The sequence below is a fragment of the Bufo gargarizans genome, chromosome 6 (genome assembly GCF_014858855.1).
Source record: "Bufo gargarizans isolate SCDJY-AF-19 chromosome 6, ASM1485885v1, whole genome shotgun sequence".
Taxonomy (NCBI): Eukaryota; Metazoa; Chordata; class Amphibia; order Anura; family Bufonidae; genus Bufo; species Bufo gargarizans.
The window spans coordinates 331,624,977-331,644,719 of NC_058085.1; the positions used below are offsets into that span (position 1 = coordinate 331,624,977).

Consider the following 19,743-nt stretch of genomic DNA (forward strand, 5'->3'; position numbering starts at 1 on the left):
TCTGCTGCCAAAATCCTATAAATTAAGTTGTTACCTCCCATTTGCTGCCATTAAACAATATACGTCAGTTTCAAATAAAATATACAGATTAACTAGATGACGTGGCGATCAGTTGATCACTGCTAGTCCTGTTTCCAGCTCTCCCAGTAAAGAGCTTATTTTGCCTGGGGAAGCCACAGCCAGGCATTCCCTCTGTAGTGGCCTCTGCAGATGAAATTTAGTATTGAATGGACACCATTTAGAAGAATGGCCATCCATGTAAAACAAGGAGGTCCCGAGTGGGGTCCTGAGTTGGAGACCACCATGTATAAGTTTCAAATGTCCTATTAGGGCCAATGGGCAGGTATTGTCTTTATGAGGCGACCAATACATATGTAGACATTTAGACTGGAGATGAGCAACTTTTTCAAAAATTCGGTTCGCCAAATAGTTTTGGAAAAATTTGGTTTGATCTGAACAAATTTGCAGCTAATTACGTTAAAAACTGCTATTTCCTGGCTGCAGAGAGCATTTATAGTGGTGTAGAACACTGTGCCTTGCTGTAACACGCATAGGGAGTCTGCTGTGGTAGTGAAATAATACTGTGAGTCAGTATGTCATGCAGATGACAGGCGTCGCTCTTAGAATCACTGCACAGTTCACTTATTTGGGCAGTCACGGGGCCAAAACTGACCAAATAACTCAAGTATGAACTCAGCCTTACAGGTCGATGTTAGCGCCAAGAAGAAGCGCACTCCTTTTACACCATCATCAGCTGATTCTACATAGATGTCTACAGAACCTGTTCTATTAAACGCTTATACAAGTAGAGCCCACCTGACAGAGTGGAGAGGGTGTCAGCAGTAAGTTTGTGTTGACGTCACTGATTATTTTGCCCTTCCTCTTATCCGTCAGAACAATAACCGAATGAACCGAATTCCATTATCCTTTCATTGTTGACATTTTTTATGTGAAACAGGCTTTTTTTCTGGAAAATTGATGGGCGATAGTAGATCTCCTTTTGCTGTATTACGTCGTTGTGGGTCCAGCAGCAAACATAATGAAGATGCTGATGACAACCCACCAGCAGACTTTGCCTTTGCCATCTATTCACAATTAAATCAAGCAGCTTTAGCAAGTTGAAAATATTCATGTTATCAGTGACTGCCGGACCCCTGCGCTGATCGGGCAGGGGCATCTCCTGCACCCGCCTGATCATACCGCCGTACATGTACGGCGCTGGTCCTTAAAGGGAACCTGTCATCAAACTTATGCTGTCCATACTAACGGCAGCATAAAGTAGAGCTAAAGTGAGTTGATTTCAGTGGTCTGTCATTTAAAAGTAAGTGGTTGCCGAGAACCAACATCACAATCATTGCAGACTGGGCCTGAAAAAAGTCACGGCCACCTGAGAAGAGTCCTGGTTATTCATAATCTCCTGCTCTCCTGCCCACCTGCTGATGACTGACAGGCTTCCCTAGGAGAGAACTGCCAATCATCAGCAGATGGGCCGGGAGTGCAGGAGATTATGAATAACCATGACTCTTCTCAGGTGGCCGTGACTCTTTTCAAGGCCTGAGCTGCAATGATTATGATGCTGGTTCTCAACAACCACTTACTTTTAGGTCATGAGTGACACACTGCTAAAATCTGCATTTCTGTCACTATTTTATGCTGCCCTCAGTGAGGTCAGCATAAAGTTGATGACAGGTTCCCTTTAAGGAGTTAAATCAAGCATCTTCAGTAAGTTGAAAATATTCATGTGTTTTTATCTGCTCTATCTGCATTCAATCTCCACAGCACACAAGACATGACAGGAGAGCCTCTGCTTTGGAGTCCAAGTGCAGTTTCTTAAGATCAGGAGTTCCATCAGAATTGTGCGTAACATTCTTGCTCCCTGTGCAAAGCCATAACAAAAGGACTCCGTAGGCATACACATCAGAGGAAGCTGAAGCTGGTTGCCTCAATTTTAATTCAGGATCAGTAAACAGCGGGAAGCAAATAGAGGTGGGTGAACTCTGCTGCTCTGTATCTCTTGTGAAGTCAATGTCTCCAACTATGCCCCTCTCACGATTTACAGCAAATACATTATTTTCATGTAGAGATCAAAGAATTTTGTTGGAGGCATGTAGTGTATGCAAGCCATGTGCGACCCCTCTCATCACTCTCACGCTGTTCTACACCTGGTTTGCCTGTGCGAACTGAGTCACACTAAAGGCTACACTACACTAAAGGCTTTTCAACATATAACATTGGTACAAACAGAACAAAGTCTACAATCACCCATCAATTTTCCCAACAAAATGTTTTCCCACTTTTACACTACACTAAAGGCTTTTCAACATATAACATCGGTACAAACATAACAAAGTCTACAATCACCCATCAATTTTCCCCAAAAAAGCCTGTTTCACATAAAAAATGTCACCACTACGTAATTCGGTCCATACCACAAAAAGGGCTTTAGAATATATAACTGCACCACTGAACGGCAATTAGGCCCTTATTTTTTGCCACTTTTACACTACACTAAAGGATTTTCAACATATAAGTGCAACGCTGAGCGGCAAATATATTTTCTCTTTTTCCACCAATACACGTCACAAAAGGCTTTACCACAGATAACTGCACAGCTGAGCGGCAAATATATTTTATTTTTCCACTAATACACGACAAAAAAGGCTGCAATTTTAGCACTTCACCACACAACAGCTAATAAGCCCTTTTTCCCCACTAATACAAGCCAAAAAATGCTTTAGAACATATAACTGCACCTTACAAGGGCAAATAAGACTTAGACATATTTCCTTGTAATAAACCCTGTTAATGGCTGCATCAAACAGCACTTGCACCCCAATAAGAACAATTTGCTAGAATTACAGAGCTGTATATTGGCAATTTGGATCCCCAGTCAGTGCAGCAAGGTGTAATAGGATTGTTCCTATTACCCAGGCTGTAATCTCCCCTACTGAACCCTTTTCAGCAGAAATATTGCAGAATGATTCCTCCCTATCCTTTCCCTACACCTTGAATAATCTTTCCTTGCACTTGTAAATCGTGTTTTTTTTTTTTTTAGCACAATTACATTTTTTTCTAACACTGTCCCTAGTGCCTGCAGACGTCTCTTCCTGCACTAAGAATGGCAGAATCTAAGATGGCTGTCGCTATTTATATGGCTGTGACATCACAGGGCTGGCTGCTGATTGGCTGCATGCATGGCATTATGGGTGATCCCGCCTTCCCAAAGTTCCTTGCTCCATGTCCTCACACGTGTAGCAGCCATTTTAGGAAAAAATTTGATTCGTTACCACGAAGCGCGAGGAAATTCTGCTTTGGTGCGAATCAAATTTTTTCCTGAAATTCGGATCGAATACCACTTCGTCAGCTTCGATTCGCTCATCTCTAATCCAGACTACCAAATAATTATAAAACAATATTCAAAATATGCAGTATGTATGTTATGGGTATAATAAGCTCTGCCTTTGATGCCACCAGATGTAATGTTCAACCTTTTGAGCAGGCCTTGAGACATGACTTGGATATTAAATAAGCCAGCATCTCATCTGCAGACAGCTGTTTTGGGGTGATTGCCTCTTATCAGCGCAGGGCAGAGAGTACTGGCTTAAATGGCTGAGAGGCCTAAGTCAGGATTCAGGTAATACTATACAGTATATCCTTTTGGAGAGCACCTGGAATGGTGTGAGGAATCTAAGCCAGGCAGATTAGGTGCTGGCTTATTTAATATCAGAGTTATGTCTCAAGGCCTGTTGAAACGGTCGAACATTGACTTATAGGATATCTACCTTAAGGCCTCATGCACACGACCGTTTTGGTCCGCATCCGAGCCGCAGTTTTTGAGGCTCGGGTGCGAACCTATTCACTTTAATGGGGCCGCAAAAGATGGGGACAGCACTCCGTGTGCTGTCCGCATCCGTTGCACCATTCCGTGGCCCCGCAAAGAAAATATAACCTGTCCTATTCTTGTCCGTTTCGCGGACACGGATAGGCATTTCTACAATGGGCCGTCTGTTCCGTTCTGCAAATTGAGGAAGGCACACGGGCGGCTTCCGTGTTTTGCGGAACCACAATTTGCGGACCTCAAAAAACAGAACGGTCGTGTGCATGAGGCCTAAATCTAGTGGCATTAGAGGCAGAATTACCTAAGAGTTAATTTGCATACCTTCTTCACAGAATTCCAGAGGAGCATTGCCTGGCCTATAAGACTCCACAGGCCAATAAGGAGGTATAGTATCTCCTGAATCCTGTTGTAGGTATAGTAAATCTATGATACCTTAAAGTGGTTGTCTTCTTTTCTAATATTGATGACCTATCCTCAGGATAGGTCATCAATATTAGATTGGTGGTGGGCGGACTTCAGACACCCCCGTTGATCAGCTCTTTGTATAAGCGCTGCCTTCATTGGCCATCCCATTCACTGCTTCTTCCTATTCAAGTGATCTGATCTGATATTGATGGCCTATCTTGAGGACAGGTCATCAATATAAAAAAAAGGACAACCCCTTTAGATTGCCAGTCTAGGACATGCACACATGAAGATGAGCAGTAGGTAATTTTAACCCTAGGGAAATTCCAAAATGTAAAGGGAACTTTGCACATATTCTTTGCCTGAGCATAGCAGATTATAGAGCATGAGGAGCTGAGCAGATTGGTATTGGTATGATAGTTTTGTGGGAAAAGATTCACGAAAACTTGTTTTTTTATTCAATAAAATCACTGCTCATTCTGAACTTAGCAGTGCACCTTTCTGTATGCGGAGAGGCTGTCAGTCAGTGCGTAGGTCAGCCCACTGGACCCATAAGCCCAAAGTCAGTAGGAAGTTGAAAAGTTTTCCTGAATCTTTTCCTACAATACTATGTATCCATCTGTTCAGGTCCTCCTGCTCTATATAATTTTGCCTGCAGGTTGAACGTTATGTTTAATGTGACAGATTAACAATAAGAGCTAAGGCAATTTTCTTATTAACCCCTTGACAAACAGCGCAGTATATGTACGGCAGAAGTTGCCACTTTAAATCTGGTGCCCATTGGAGAGTGCAGTAGGAGCCATAGCCGCCGGGTTTCTGCTCTTTCAAATACCAGACATTTAGTCCCTCAGATGCCGTGGTCAAATGAGACCACCACATCTGAGTGGTCAAAATGCATGAGCCATGCGCTCCTGCTCTGGTAACAGCTTCCCCCCCAAGAACCTGTTACATACAAGCATCAACCAAGGTAACCAAAAAAATCCTGGATAATCACTTTACAGGTAATAGTAATTTAAAATGTATTTTCACAAATGCCAGAAGTCTAGCTAGAAAAATGGAGGCTATGGTACTAGAAGAACACATGTAGTTGGTGTGGCTGAGACATGGTTGGACTCTTCACATGACTGGGCTGTAAATATTGAAGGTTTTACACTATTTAGGAAAGACTGGGTCAATAGAAAAGGTGGTGGCGTGTGCCCGTATGTGAGGAGTGATCGGAAGTGTGAAAGAGGCAATTGTGGGTGCAGATGGTGAGGATGTGGAAACCTTATGGGTGGAATTACAAAGGGATATAAACACTAAAATAAAAATACTTGGTATAATCTATAGACCCCCTAACATCCCAGAGGAGATAGAAGCTCAACTGTATAACCAAATAGAGCGGGCAGCACAGGCTGATACAGTGGTCATAATGGGAGATTTTAACTTCCCAGACATTCACTGGGGTCATAGTTCTGCCTCAACCGCAAAGGGAAGAAGATTCCTCAACTTGCTGCAGGACGACTTTATGGGCCAGTTTGTAGAAGCTCCCACTGGGGGTGATGCTCTGTTGGATCTGGTAATTTCTAATGATGCAGAGCTTGTTGGTAATGTTACTGCTCGAGAAACACTATGTAATAGTGACCACAATATAATTATATTCCCCCTAAACTATAAGAAGCAAACTCTGTAAGGCAACGCAAAGACACTGAATTTCAAAAAGGCTAATTTCCCTGGGTTGAGGGCAGCATTTCAGGGCATAGACAGCAGAGGGAGCAGCTACTGTCACATAATAATACAGAGGATAAATGGGAGAGCTTCAAATCCACATTGAGTAATTGCACTAAAAATATTCTTCCTTTAGGTAACAAGTATAAACGGCTAAAATTAAACCCCCCATGGCTTACTGTAAAAAGGGCAATAAAAGACAAAAAAGGGCATTTAAAAAATACAAATCTGAGGGGTCAGCTGGAGTGTTTGAAGATTACAAAGGGCTTAATAAAATCTGTAAAAAAGAGATAAAATTAAAAGCTCTGGTGCAACCAGTTACCTTCAGAAGTCATATAATTAGTGAAATGAAGTCCACCTGTGTGCAATCTAAGTGTCACATGATCTGTCATTACATACACACACCTTTTTTGAAAGGCCCCAAAGGCTGCAACACCTAAGCAAGAGGCATCACTGACCAAACACTGCCATGAAGACTAAGGAACTCTCCAAACAAGTAAGGGACAATGTTGCTGAGAAGTACAAGTCAGGGTTAGGTTATAAAAAAATATTCAAATCTTTGATGATCCCCAGGAGCACCATCAAATCTATCATAACCAAATGGAAAGAACATGGCACAACAGCAAACCTGCCAAGAGGTGGCCGCCCACCAAAACTCACGGACCGTGAGGAGGGCATTTATCCGAGAGGCAGCACAGAGACCTAAGGTAACCCTGGAGGAGCTGCAGAGTTCCACAGCAGAGACTGGAGTATCTGTACATAGGACGACAATAAGCCCTATGCTCCATAGAGTTGGGCTTTATGGCAGAGCGGCCAGAAGAAAGCCATTACTTTCAGCTAAAAACAATAAGGCACGTTGTGAGTTTGCGAAAAGGCATGTGGAAGACTCCCAAAATGTATAGAGGAAGGTGCTCTGGTCTGAGGAGACTAAAATTGAACTTTTCGTCCATCAAAGAAAACGCTATGTCTGGCGCAAACCCAACACATCACATTACCCAAAGAACACCATCCCCACAGTGAAACATGGTGGTGGCAGCATCATGCTGTGGGGATATTTTTCAGCAGCCGGGACTGGGAAACTGGTCAGAGTTGAGGGAAAGATGGATGGTGCTAAATACAGGGATATTCTTGAGCAAAACCTGCACCACTCTGTGTGTGATCTGAGGCTAGGACGGAGGTTCACCTTCCAGCAGGACAATGACCCCAAACACACTGCTAAAGCAACACTTGAGTGGTTTAAGGGGAAACATATAAATGTGTTGGAATGGCCGAGTCAAAGCCCAGATCTCAATCCAATAGAAAATCTGTGGTCAGACTTAAAGATTGCTGTTCACAAGTGCAAACCATCCAACTTGAAGGAGCTGGAGCAGTTTTGCAAGAAGGAATGGGCAAAAATCCCAGTGGTAAGATGTGGCAAGCTCATAGAGACTTATCCAAAGAGACTTGGAGCTGTGATTGCCGCAGAAGGTGGCTCTACAAAGTATTGACTTTAGGGGGGTGAATAGTTATGCACATTGACTTTTTCTGTTATTTTGTCCTATTTGTTGTTTGCTTCACAATAAAAAGAAACATCTTCAAAGTTGTGGGCATGTTCTGTAAATTAAATGACGCAAATCCTCAAACAATCCATGTTAATTCCAGGTTGTGAGGCACCAAAATACGAAAAAAGTCAAGGGGGAGCGAATACTTTAGCAAGGCACTGTATAGTCTGCAATTGGATTGAAAACTGGCTGAGTGGCCGTGTCCAGAGAGTTGTGGTCAATGATTCCTATTCAGAATGGTCCCGGGTTATAAGTGGTGCACCCCAAGGTTCAGTGCTGGATCCTCTATTATTTAATTTATTTATTAATGATATCAAGGACAGGATTAATAGCACCATTTCTATTTTTGCAAATGACACTAAGCTGTGTAGTACTATATAGTCTATGGAAGATGTCCATAAACTACAAGATAACTTGGACACTCTAAGTGAATGGGCATCAAATTGGCAAATGAGGTTCAATGTGGATAAATGAAAAGTTATGTATCTTGGTAGTAATCTCCGTGCTTCAAATGTCCTAGGGCAGTGTTGGCAAACCTATGGCACGGGTGCCAGAGGCGGCATTCGGAGCCCTCTCTGTGGAAAGTCTATGGCACACTAATATGACTTAGATTTTTCCTGCCCTTCATCAGCGCAGGGCTCGCTATGAACAGCACAGGCAGCGCACTCAGTGTAGCAGGCTATTATAGCTAAATGATAGAGTACATGAAAGATATACTATGTTTGACTGTAGAATTCAGGTTAAATTACAGTGTTGGCACTTTGCGATAAATAAGTGGGCTTTGGGTTAAAGTTTGGGCACTCAGTCTCTAAAAGGTTCACCATCACTGTCCTAGGGGATGAAACACTGGGAGAGTCACTTATAGAGAAGGATTTGGGTGTCCTTGTAGATGGTAGATGAAATAACAGCATACAGTCGAGGCCAAAAGTTTTGAGAATTACATAAATATTGGAAATTGGAAAAGTTGCTGCTTAAGTTTTTATAATAGCAATTTGCATATACTCCAGAATGTTATAAAGAGTGATCAGATGAATTGCATAGTCCTTCTTTGCCATGAAAATTAACTTAATCCCAAAAAAAAACCTTTCCACTGCATTTCATTGCTGTCATTAAAGGACCTGCTGAGATCATTTCAGTAATCGTCTTGTTAACTCAGGTGAGAATGTTGACGAGCACAAGGCTGGGGATCATTATGTCAGGCTGATTGTGTTATAATAGCAGACTTGACCTGTTAAAGGAGGGTGATGCTTGAAATCATTGTTCTTCCATTGTTAACCATGGTGACCTGCAAAGAAACGCGTGCAGCCATCATTGCATTGCATAAAAATGGCTTCACAGGCAAGTATATTGTGGCTACTAAGATTGCACCTCAATCAACAATTTATAGGATCATCAAGAACTTCAAGGAAAGAGGTTCAATTCTTGTTAAGAAGGCTTCAGGGCATCCAAGAAAGTCCAGCAAGCGCCAGGATCGTCTCCTAAAGAGGATTCAGCTGCGGGATCGGAGTGCCACCAGTGCAGCAGGCAGGTGTGAGCGCATCTGCACGCACAGCGAGGCGAAGACTTTTGGAAGATGGCCTGGTGTCAAGAAGGGCAGTAAAGAAGCCACTTCTCTCCAAAAAAAACATCAGGGACAGATTGATCTTCTGCAGAAAATATGGTGAATGGACTGCTGAGGACTGGGGCAAAGTCATATTCTCCGATGAAGCCTCTTTCTGATTGTTTGGGGCATCAGGAAAAAGGCTTGTCCAGAGAAGAAAAGGTGAGCGCTACCATCAGTCCTGTGTCATGCCAACAGTAAAGCATCCTGAGACCATTCATGTGTGGGGTTGCTTCTCATCCAAGGGAGTGGGCTCACTCACAATTTTGCCCCAAAACACAGCCATGAATAAAGAAAGGTACCAAAACACCCTCCAACAGCAAGTTCTTCCAACAATCCAACAACAGTTTGGTGAAGAACAATGCATTTTCCAGCACGATGGAGCACCGTGCCATAAGGCAAAAGTGATAACTAAGTGGCTTGGCGACCAAAACGTTAACATTTTGGGTCCATGGCCTGGAAACTCCCCAGATCTTATTCCCATTGAGAACTTGTGGTCAATCCTCAAGAGGCAGGTGGACAAACAAAAACCCACTAATTCTTACTGTGGCGAAACCAACCTCGCCACGGTGTTTTGGAGGGGGCTGTTTGCCAGCCTCTTGCCTCAGGATTATGGCCCATACTAACTTTAAAGGAGAAGACAGACCGGCCGCACAGCTTAACTCTGTCTTTGGAATTGTATTTTATGTTATTATGCGTTCAGTTAAATTGTATGTTATGTGAGGGTACCCAGATAGCGAATAGTATTGTATTCGTGTATTCTGAGTGCCATTCACCTAATGATATGCACTCAGACTTGAGCTATCTAGGGATATGTTAAATGTCTGTGTTTGCTGTGGGGGTGTGACATTGTGTGTTTGGGTGGTGATTCCTGTCCTGTTGTCTCCACATGTGTATTGGCGATTTCCCTTTGTCCTGAGAGATAATTGGATTGCTCCTCGGGTGTCGCCAAGGGCAGAGAGCAGGAAACCATGATGCATTGTGGGGATGTGTTGTGTCTGTGTATCCTGAATTGCTGCATATCTGTCCTGTGTCGCAGTCTCCATTCTGGTCCCCTAGGGGTGTGGCCACCAGATGGGGACCTGCATAAATACGGGCGAGTAGCCCTCAATAAAGTGTTCCTGTTTTATCCTTCATCATGTTGAGACTGGTGTTTGGATAACTGATCAAAACTGGGGGATTGCTATACGCTGAAGATTTGCTATACTCCCCTGGCATAACTACTAGCTCTTGTAAGAGCTGTTCCTGCTCTCTGGTTTTAGGAGAGGTTCACCCACTGGAGCCTGGAGCCTTGTCGTAGGTCCAGGGTGGGTAGGAGACGGTGAGACCTCAACCAAGCTACGGCGGTTCGTGGGGTCTGCACTGCGTACGGTGTCAAGTGGAGTGCTTGGAGTCCTCGGAAAGCACTAGGAGCATCTAACGACGGAGGTACCCGGTCGGGGTGCTAGGAGATCCGTTACTCTGACAAACTCCAAGAAGTGATTATGAAAGAATAGGTTGCTATCAGTCAGGAATTGGCCCAGAAGTTGACTGAGAGCATGCCCAGTCGAATTGCAGAGGTCCTGAAAAAGAAGGGCCAACACTGCAAATACTGACTCTTTGCATTAATTCATGTAATTTGTTGATAAAAGCCTTTGAAACGTATGAAGTGCGTGTAATTATATTTCACTACATCACAGAAACAACTGAAACAAAGATCTAAAAGCAGTTTAGCAGCAAACTTTGTGAAAACTAATATTTGTGTCATTCTCAAAACTTTTGGCCACGACTGTACAATGTCAATCAGCTGCTTCTAAGGCCACCAGGATATTGTCATGCATTAAACAAGGCATAGACTCGCGGGGCAGGGATGTAATATTACCACTTTACAAAGCGTTAGTGCGGCCTCATCTGGAATATGTAGATCAGTTCTGGGCACCAGTCCATAGAAAGGACGCTCTGCAGCTGGAAAAAGTACAGAGGAGAGCAACTAAACTGATAAGGGGCATGGAGGGTCTTAGTTATGAAGAAAGATTAAAAGAATTGAATTTATTTAGTCTTGAGAAGAGACATCTAAGGGGGGACATGATTAACCTATACAAATATATAAATAGGCCATACAAAAAATACAGTGAAAAACTGTTCCATGTAAAATACCCTAAAAAGACAAGGGGGCACTGCCTCCGACTGGAGAAGAAAAAGTTCAGTCTCCAGAAGTGTCAAAGCTTCTTTACTGTAAGATCTGTGAATCTGTGGAATAGACTTCCATAGGACGTGGTCACAGCAGGAACAGTGGACAGTTTTAAAAAGGATTATCAGGGGTAGAAAAACAGAACTGGATCGCACATCCACAATGCTCTGCTTAGATCTAATTAAACGCTCTTCTCAGCGCTATATTGAAGTGTACAGCCCCCCATACTGCATGCTGTACAAGAGGCATTAGTGTACATTTTGATCAAAAGGCATAAACCCACTCACTACACCAAGGTCGCCTCTCTGAGTGGGACCTACTCTGACAAAAAGGCGCAGCACAGTGCGGTGACAAAGCGGCACTGCCCCAGTAGGCGGCAGGACCCAGGAGTCAAACAGCACCTCTGCTATCTGACAATGCCACCCCTGACACTGGGTCCCACCAACCCACCAGCACAGCACCACAAAAACAAAGGCCACCACGCAGTACTGCACCATGTGAACAGTTGTCTAACACAACATGTCCATTGCTATCAGGTGCTACAGGTCAATGACCACTTATATGCAGACTTCTGTGATTAAAACCACCTGTGCCGAATGGGAGGAGTGCTGATACCAGTAATAAAGAAGAAAGATTCAAATAACAATTATCAGGGGGAGAAAAACAGAACTGGATCGCGCATCCACAATGCTCTGCTATGATCTGCATAAAAGTGGTCATTGACCTGCAGCTCCTGATAGCAATGGACATGTTGTGTTAGACAACTGTTCACATGGTGCAGTACTGCGTGGTGGCCTTTGTTTTTGTGGTGCTGTGCTGGTGGGTTGGTGGGACCCAGTGTCAGGGGTGGCATTGTCAGATAGCAGAGGTGCTGTTTGACTCCTGGGTCCTGCCGCCTACTGGGGCAGTGCCGCTTTGTCACCGCACTGTGCTGCGCCTTTTTGTCAGAGTAGGTCCCACTCAGAGAGGCGACCTTGGTGTAGTGAGTGGGTTTATGCCTTTTGATCAAAATGTACACTAATGCCTCTTGTACAGCATGCAGTGTGGGGGCTGTACACTTCAATATTGCACTGAGAAGCGAGTTTAATTAGATCAAAGCAGAGCATTGTGGATGTGCGATCCAGTTCTGTTCCCCCCGGCACAGTTTTAAAAATGGTTTAGATTAATTTTTTAAAGAAAACAACATTAATGCTTATGAAAATGTGTAGAAATCTGAGTCTCATTTCCTTCTGGGAATTGCATCCCCACCTATCCCTTGGTTGAACTTGATGGACTTATGTCTTTTATCAACCATATTAACTATATTTATTTATTCTATGCACTTACTGTATATAGCGCTACTATATTCTGCAGCTCTTTACAGACATTAGCATCCAACTGTCCCCAATGGGGCTCACAATCTAAGCTCCCTATCAGGATGTCTTTAGAGTGTGGGAGGAAACCAGAGAACCCAGAGGAAACCCACGCAAACTCCATGGAGATGTTGCCATTGGTCGGATTCAAACCTAGGACCCTAGCACTGCAAGGCACCGGTGCTAACCACTGAGCCACCGTGCAGCCCCTTATATGTAACTATATGTAACACATTTTTTATTTTTTCAGTATTGGAACACAAGAAAAACTTATACAAATGTGTTTTCATTGTAATAGTACTGACCGGGAAAATTAAAGTAACATGTCACTTTTATTGTTTAGGGAACGCAATAAAAACAAAACCTATAAAACTGTAGTGGAATTGAATTTTTTTTTACAATTCCAGCCCTATTGGAATTATATTCCAGCTTCTCATGACATCATATGCAATATATAATGGTGCCATTAGAAAGTACCACTTGTCCTGCAAAAAAACAAGCCCTGATACGTCTATGTGAATATATAAAGAATAACGTATGTATGTATATATGTTACGCGATCACTGAAAAACGCAATCATCGATTTCAATGAAACTTGGTATACACAAGCCTTGCTACCTGGAAAGAAATCTTGTGGGGTCACAGCCCTCTAGCACGTACCGTTCCTGAGATATTCCCAAAAAATGCAAATATGGCACATCACATGACATACATTAGCCAATAGAAGCCTGCAGATCTTTCTCTTCATATCCCAACTGCCATACACATGGTCACCAGTGTTCCCTCTAAGCCTTGGCAGCTGCTGAGCGGGGTCGGCTCAGAGCTGGGCACAGCGCCATCAAAGGTGGGCGCTAGGAAAACCTAAGATAAGTGTCACATCAAAGAGCATACAGTGTAACCTCTGCACCATGCCGTACAATACAGTGTAACCGCTGCACCATGCCGTACAATATATAGTATAGTTCATACACAGTGCCGTACAATATACAGTATAGTTCATGCACCATGCTGTACAATATACAATATAACCCCAAAACCATGCAATATGATGTACATTATAATCCCTACACCATGCTGTACGATGTACATTATAATCCCTACACCATGCTGTACGATGTACGTTATAATCCCTACACCATGCTGTACGATGTACGTTATAATCCATACACCATGCCGTACAATATACAGTATAGTTCATGAAGAAAAGAGAGAAAATCCAGCTCTTGATAGCAGGGAATACTTTATTCACAGCGGTATTAAAACTTCCACATATGCAGGGCAGTCAAATCTATGCATTTCGGACATTTACATGCTGGTCCTTAATCATGATAATGAACAGTATAGTTCATACACCGTGCTGCACAATATAATCCATACACCATGACGTATAATATACATTATAATTCATACACCATGCCGTACAATATACACAATAATCCCCCAGTGTAGGTGGTATACTGTATATTGTACGGCATGGTATCTGAACTATACTGTATATTGTACGGCATAGTGTATGAGCTATACTGTATATTGTACGGCATAGTGTATGAACTATACTGTATATTGTACGGCACGGTGTATGAACTATACTGTATATTGTACGGCATGGTACAGGGATTATAATGTACAGTATACTGTACAGCAAATGACAATATAACCCCTGTGCCATGCTGTACAATAAACAGTATAACCCCTACACGGTGTCCCTACACTGCACCTCTCTGTATATATTTCATTATTTTGCCCCTCTCTCCATCTCTGTATATATTCCATGATAATGAAGGATTTGCTGCCAGTGGGCCTGCCCTCATATGGCCGGCGTGGGCTCCCTTTTCTGAATTCAAGTGCGGCGTGCCCCCCCCCCTCCCTATGAAGCCGGTGTGTGTGCATACATAAATAAATAAAAATACCTTCTCTGCTCCACTCATCTGTCAGGACAATCCCGTCATACCCTCTCCGGCGCCGCGCCATTCAGTCATCCCGCCATTCAGTCATCCCGCGTGATCCTGCGACACCTGTGACCTCAGTGCCGAGTCTCGCACTGTCACAGCTGGTGGCGCAGGCGCAGCACCGAAGAGGGTATGGGTTACTTAATGTGCGCACTGGGCCGGTAGCGCAGCCGGCCAATCGCACTGTAGGCATCATAAAAATAAATTGCACAGAGAGGCCCCGAGCCCCTTACATAAAGTCCGGGCAGCAGCAGTGAGCGGGCCAGCAGAGGTGCTGAGCGGAGGCATAAAGGAAGCTGCGCGGCCGCGCGCCCGCGCAGCTTACAGGGAACACTGATGGTCACATGTCCCTTATCAGCCAATAGAAGTTCACAGGTCCTTAGTCTCCACATACACACAGTTTTACACCAGGTTTCCATAACAATCCAGCCATTTTTCTTCACTGCTGCAAGTTAGCTTTAAAGGGACAGGGCGCTGTGGATGACACTGTAAAGGGAGTGGAGTGCTGTGGAGGTGACAGTTCAGGGGGCAGGTAAGGGGGCTAAAGACGGACTTGAAAACCCCGCCCCCAGTTCCCACTAAGCCATGCCCCCAATCCGGTTAGACCACGCCCACTCCGCAGCCAACAGGTAAAAATAAACTTCTGTCAGCTGCAGGGGTGGGATGGACGGTGACTTTCTCCCTGCAGCTCCCGCTCAGACAGCAGCACAGTGCAGCTGTCAGGGTGAGCTGTTCAAGGACATCCCTGCGTGAGATATTCCCAAAAAATGCATTCGCCAATAGAAGCCTGGTCACATGACCCTTATCAGTCAATAGACGCTCGCAGGCCCTTAGTCTCCACATACACACAGTTTTACACCAGGTTTTCATAACAACCCCGCCATTTTTTTTCACTGCTGTAGGTCAGCTTTAAAGGAGCAGGGCGCTGTGGATGACATTGTTAAGGGAGCGGAGTGCTGTGGAGGTCACAGTCCAGGGGCAGGTAGGGTGGCCATTCAGGCCACCCTCAAAAGACGGACCTGAAAACCCCGCCCCCAGTTCCCACTAAGCCACGCCCCCTCCCACTTCGCAGCTGATGGGGATTGAAAAAATGAAGGTAAAAATCAACTTCTGTCAGCTGCAGGGGATTGAGGGACGGTGACTTTCTCCCTGCAGCTCACACTCAGACGGCACAGTGCTGCTGTCTGAGAGTGAGCTGTTCAAAAGAACATCCCTGTGTCCGTCCAGGCCCTATGCCAGATGGGGGACAGGGAGTCTGAAAGCCGGACTGTCCAGCCTAAAACCAGACCTCTGGCCACCCTAGGGGCAGGCTGCTGTGGAGGTCACAGTTAAGTGGACGGTCCGCTATGGAGGTCAGTGTTAAGGGGTAGATTGCTGTAGAAGCCACTGTTAATGGGGATACTGTCAATATCTTTTAATGACATACACAAACAATAAATGATATAGATGAAATATACCCATGCAAAGCCGGGTCCTTCTGCTAGTTGAAAAGGTATGGCTCCAGGAAAGCCAAAAGTGAAAAGTAGAAACACATAAATGAAAAATCACCCAGTGCTCAAAGGGTTAACGTTGGGCACTATTCATTTATACTATACAAATGAATGAAGCTTTCCAGATGAACCATATTAACTATTTATTGCGCAATCATTCATTCACAATATTCAAATTCAATAGATGTAAGAATTGAAACAGGTCCCCGACCACAAGAGCTTACAATGCTTCCAGTATTCTTTGTAGACATTTTCCCAAGAGTGTTCACCATCTGGGCCTCTGGACTCACTTGGCAACTCATTAAGACTGTCTCTTTATAATGTGGAGCAGATGCACCCTTGGCCCTTTCTGACAGCACAATAATAATACTTCTCAGACATAGGCCGCTTTCACAGTCAGGGTTTGGTCAGGGTTTGGTCAGTGATTGGTCAGCTCTAAACACTGAACAGGTGCAGATCTTTACAGTATGACTAGAAGGATGCAGATGTACTTTATCTTTAGCTCCCCGTAAAAAGGTGGATAGAACCTGTACTGGTTCTACAGAATGTCCATCACCTGTTTAGGGAGCACCTGTTGTTGGTAGGGTGCTGCAAAGTCCCAGAGGGTGCACCACGCAGCTGCCCTCCATTCATTCCTATGGGAGCCCCGAAAATAGCCGAGGCTGGCCATTCCAGTAAGCCCTCTTAGAAGTAGGGCTGCAAGAACCTGTGCAAGACTTCGGAAGGAACTGAAACAAGGTGATGGGGAGTTGACCTGAGGGTCATGCAAAATGGTATGTAGAGGGTAGACAAAAACAAGAACGCTCTGTCTTGCGTGGCAAAATCTGGCAGTGTCCCTGCAATCTGTGCCATTAGCAAGCTTGAAACTTCTTGCTGATAGGAAGTCACTCCACTAATATATATACGTGCAACTTCCATTCCTCTAATATAAACTGGAATAACCCTTTCATTACTTTGTACATTTTTTAAGTCACTATCATGGTCACTTTCTATGTTACCTGAGGTGTAAGACAGGTAGGCAATGAGATCCTTTAAATCAGGGATGCTCAATCTGCTGCCCTCCAGCTGTTGTAAAACTTCAACTCCCACCATGACCTGCTGTAGGCTGTCCGGGAATGATGGGAGTTGTAGTTTTGCAACAGCTGGAGGGCCGCAGGTGGAGCATGCCTGCTTTAAATGAACAGTGTAAGGGTACGGCCACATGGTCAGGTTTCTGCATGCAGTTTTGGAAGCCAAAATCACGAGTGGATCATAAAAGTGTATAAAGGACAGATACAACTTCGCCTCATTTTTTAATTCACTCCTGGTTTTGGCTTCCAAAACTGCATGCACAAACCTGACCGTGTGGCCATACTCAATAATTTTGGACTAAACCCTGCTATTATAAGTATCACTATCATCATAGGGTGTCAAGACATGCAATCTTGAAATACTTCAATGCCGTTCAGTGATCTATGTGTCAGGACCACAGGTCAAGCACAGCAGTCAGCACCAGAAAATAGATACCTGTCTTCTGGGTTTTCCCTTCTTTTCCTTTCATCTTCTTATGTTTGATGGTATCTTTCTTTTGCACCGGATAGAGGTCTTCCCGAGTGTCCTGACTCTCATGGATCACCTCCATGATAGGTTCTGGAGGTACCTCCATTTCTCCCTCTGGCTCCAGGGGGGTCTGCACCTCCTCAGGGACCGGATATGAGTAATAGTGATCCCTCGACACAATCTCTTGATAATAATCCTGCTCATCCGATGGTCTTGCCAGAGAACATTGCACCAGCAGGATCCCCAAAAAGCAGACAAAGAAATCGGGATTTTGTATCATCTCTTGATTTTGATAGTTCTCTAAAAAATAAAATTGTAAAGTCTGTGGTTGGACATGAAGATAAAAAGTTTGTGAAACTTATTACATAGACGTCCTGCAGAGGGACAACCTGGTGTGAATGGTGAAAATTAGACATAGTATAAGAAAGAAACCTCATAAATGAAGGGTAATAGCTATAATTAAAGATGGATGGACTTACCAACTACAGGGTCCAGGGAGGTCACTCAATCAGAGCTGGTCCTCAGAGGTCACCCACTCAAAGCTGGTCCTCAGAGGTCACTCAGAGCTGGTCCTCAGAGGTCACTTACTCAGAGCTGGTCTTCAGAGGTCACTCACTCAGAGCTGGTCCTCAGAGGTCATCCACTCAGAGCTGGTCCTCAGAGGTCACTCACTCAGAGCTGGTCCTCAGAGGTCACCCCCTCAGAGCTGGTCCTCAGAGGTCACTCAGAGCTGGTCCTCAGAGGTCACTCAGAGCTGGTCCTCAGAGGTCACTTACTCAGAGCTGGTCTTCAGAGGTCACTCACTCAGAGCTGGTCCTCAGAGGTCATCCACTCAGAGCTGGTCCTCAGAGGTCATCCACTCAGAGCTGGTCCTCAGAGGTCACTCACTCAGAGCTGGTCCTCAGAGGTCACCCCCTCAGAGCTGGTCCTCAGAGGTCACTTACTCAGAGATGGTCCTCAGAGGTCACCCACTCAGAGCTGGTCCTCAGAGGTCACCCACTCAGAGCTGGTCCTCAGAGGTCACCCACTCAGAGCTGGTCCTCAGAGGTCACTTACTCAGAGCTGGTCCTCAGAGGTCACCCACTCAGAGCTGGTCCTTAGAGGTCACCCACTCAGAGCTGGTCCTTAGAACAGGTAGGTTCCTTTTCAGGAGGCCAAAATCTGAACAAACACAAAGTCTGTCTCTTATGAGACACTTCGGCATCTTCCAGTAGACCCCCCAGTTTAACTCTCACTCTGTCTCTTTGCAAGAGACTTTGTGAAGCCCGCAAGATACTGCTTGAAGAGTGCAGAGACTTGACTGTGAAGTGGCAGATGAATCCCAGACAGGCGGTCTCCAGAAGTGCCAGTCTCAGTGCACAGGGGCTGTCCTGCTAGTGATCGGTGCACAGGATGCAGATATTTGCAGGCAGGCTTGCCAGGTTCTGTTTATGGAGAAAGAGAGCTGCTCCTCCTGTGTCAGGGGCTGGGAGAGGCTCAACTCACTGACTAGATTCTGTTACTACAGATAAGGAAATGAGGAGAAGTTGAAAGAAGGAGCAACAGCTCCAAGAATGTAAGCAGAGCGAGGAATCAAATTCTGCAAAAAAAAAGTTTAGGAACTTTTTTTCTTATTTCTATTATTTTGCTCATATTATTGGTTAATCGCTTAATAAGGGCTATGGACACCTTTGGGCTATTTTATTTTTTTATTATTTTATTGCATGCACCTTTCAAGTTTAAGTGATTTTCCATTTTTGCGTTTCAGTTATTTTTATTAACACTTTTATTTTTATGTTCACATAGCCATATAAGAGCTTTTCAAGTTATACTTTCTAATGGCACCATTTAAAGGGGATGTCCGGGCTTTTAATATTGATGCCCTATCTTCAGTTTTGCTGCATATTGAAAGCCGTAAAAAGGAAACCCATAAAACTATGACGGAATATCATTTTTTTCCCAATTCCACCCCATTTGGAACTTCCAACTTCCCACTACATTGTATGCAGGGGTGTAGCTATAGAGGGTGCAGAGGTAGCAGTCGCTACCGGGTCAAGGAGCCTGAGGGGCTCAAAGACCCCTGTGCTATATGAGAAAACACCAGTTCTACAGAAAGTGCATGCTGGTCAAGTTACACCTCTGGCTGGAGGTAAGGAGTTAGGCAGGGGCGTAG

General features: G+C 44.4%; 1 protein-coding gene across 1 annotated transcript in view; it reads right to left on the reverse strand.

Annotated features, from left to right (window-relative positions):
• Positions 1-18,721, reverse strand: part of CPXM2 (carboxypeptidase X, M14 family member 2) — a 122,404-nt gene extending 103,683 nt beyond the window's left edge. Inside the window, exons 1-2 of the mRNA XM_044298374.1 lie at positions 18,071-18,721; positions 17,559-17,891 (exon numbers count right to left, since the gene is read on the reverse strand). Of these exons, the coding sequence (XP_044154309.1) occupies positions 17,559-17,871 (313 nt within the window). The 5' untranslated portion in view covers positions 17,872-17,891; positions 18,071-18,721. The remainder of the gene's footprint in view (positions 1-17,558; positions 17,892-18,070) is intronic.
• Positions 18,722-19,743: the final 1,022 nt, after the last annotated feature.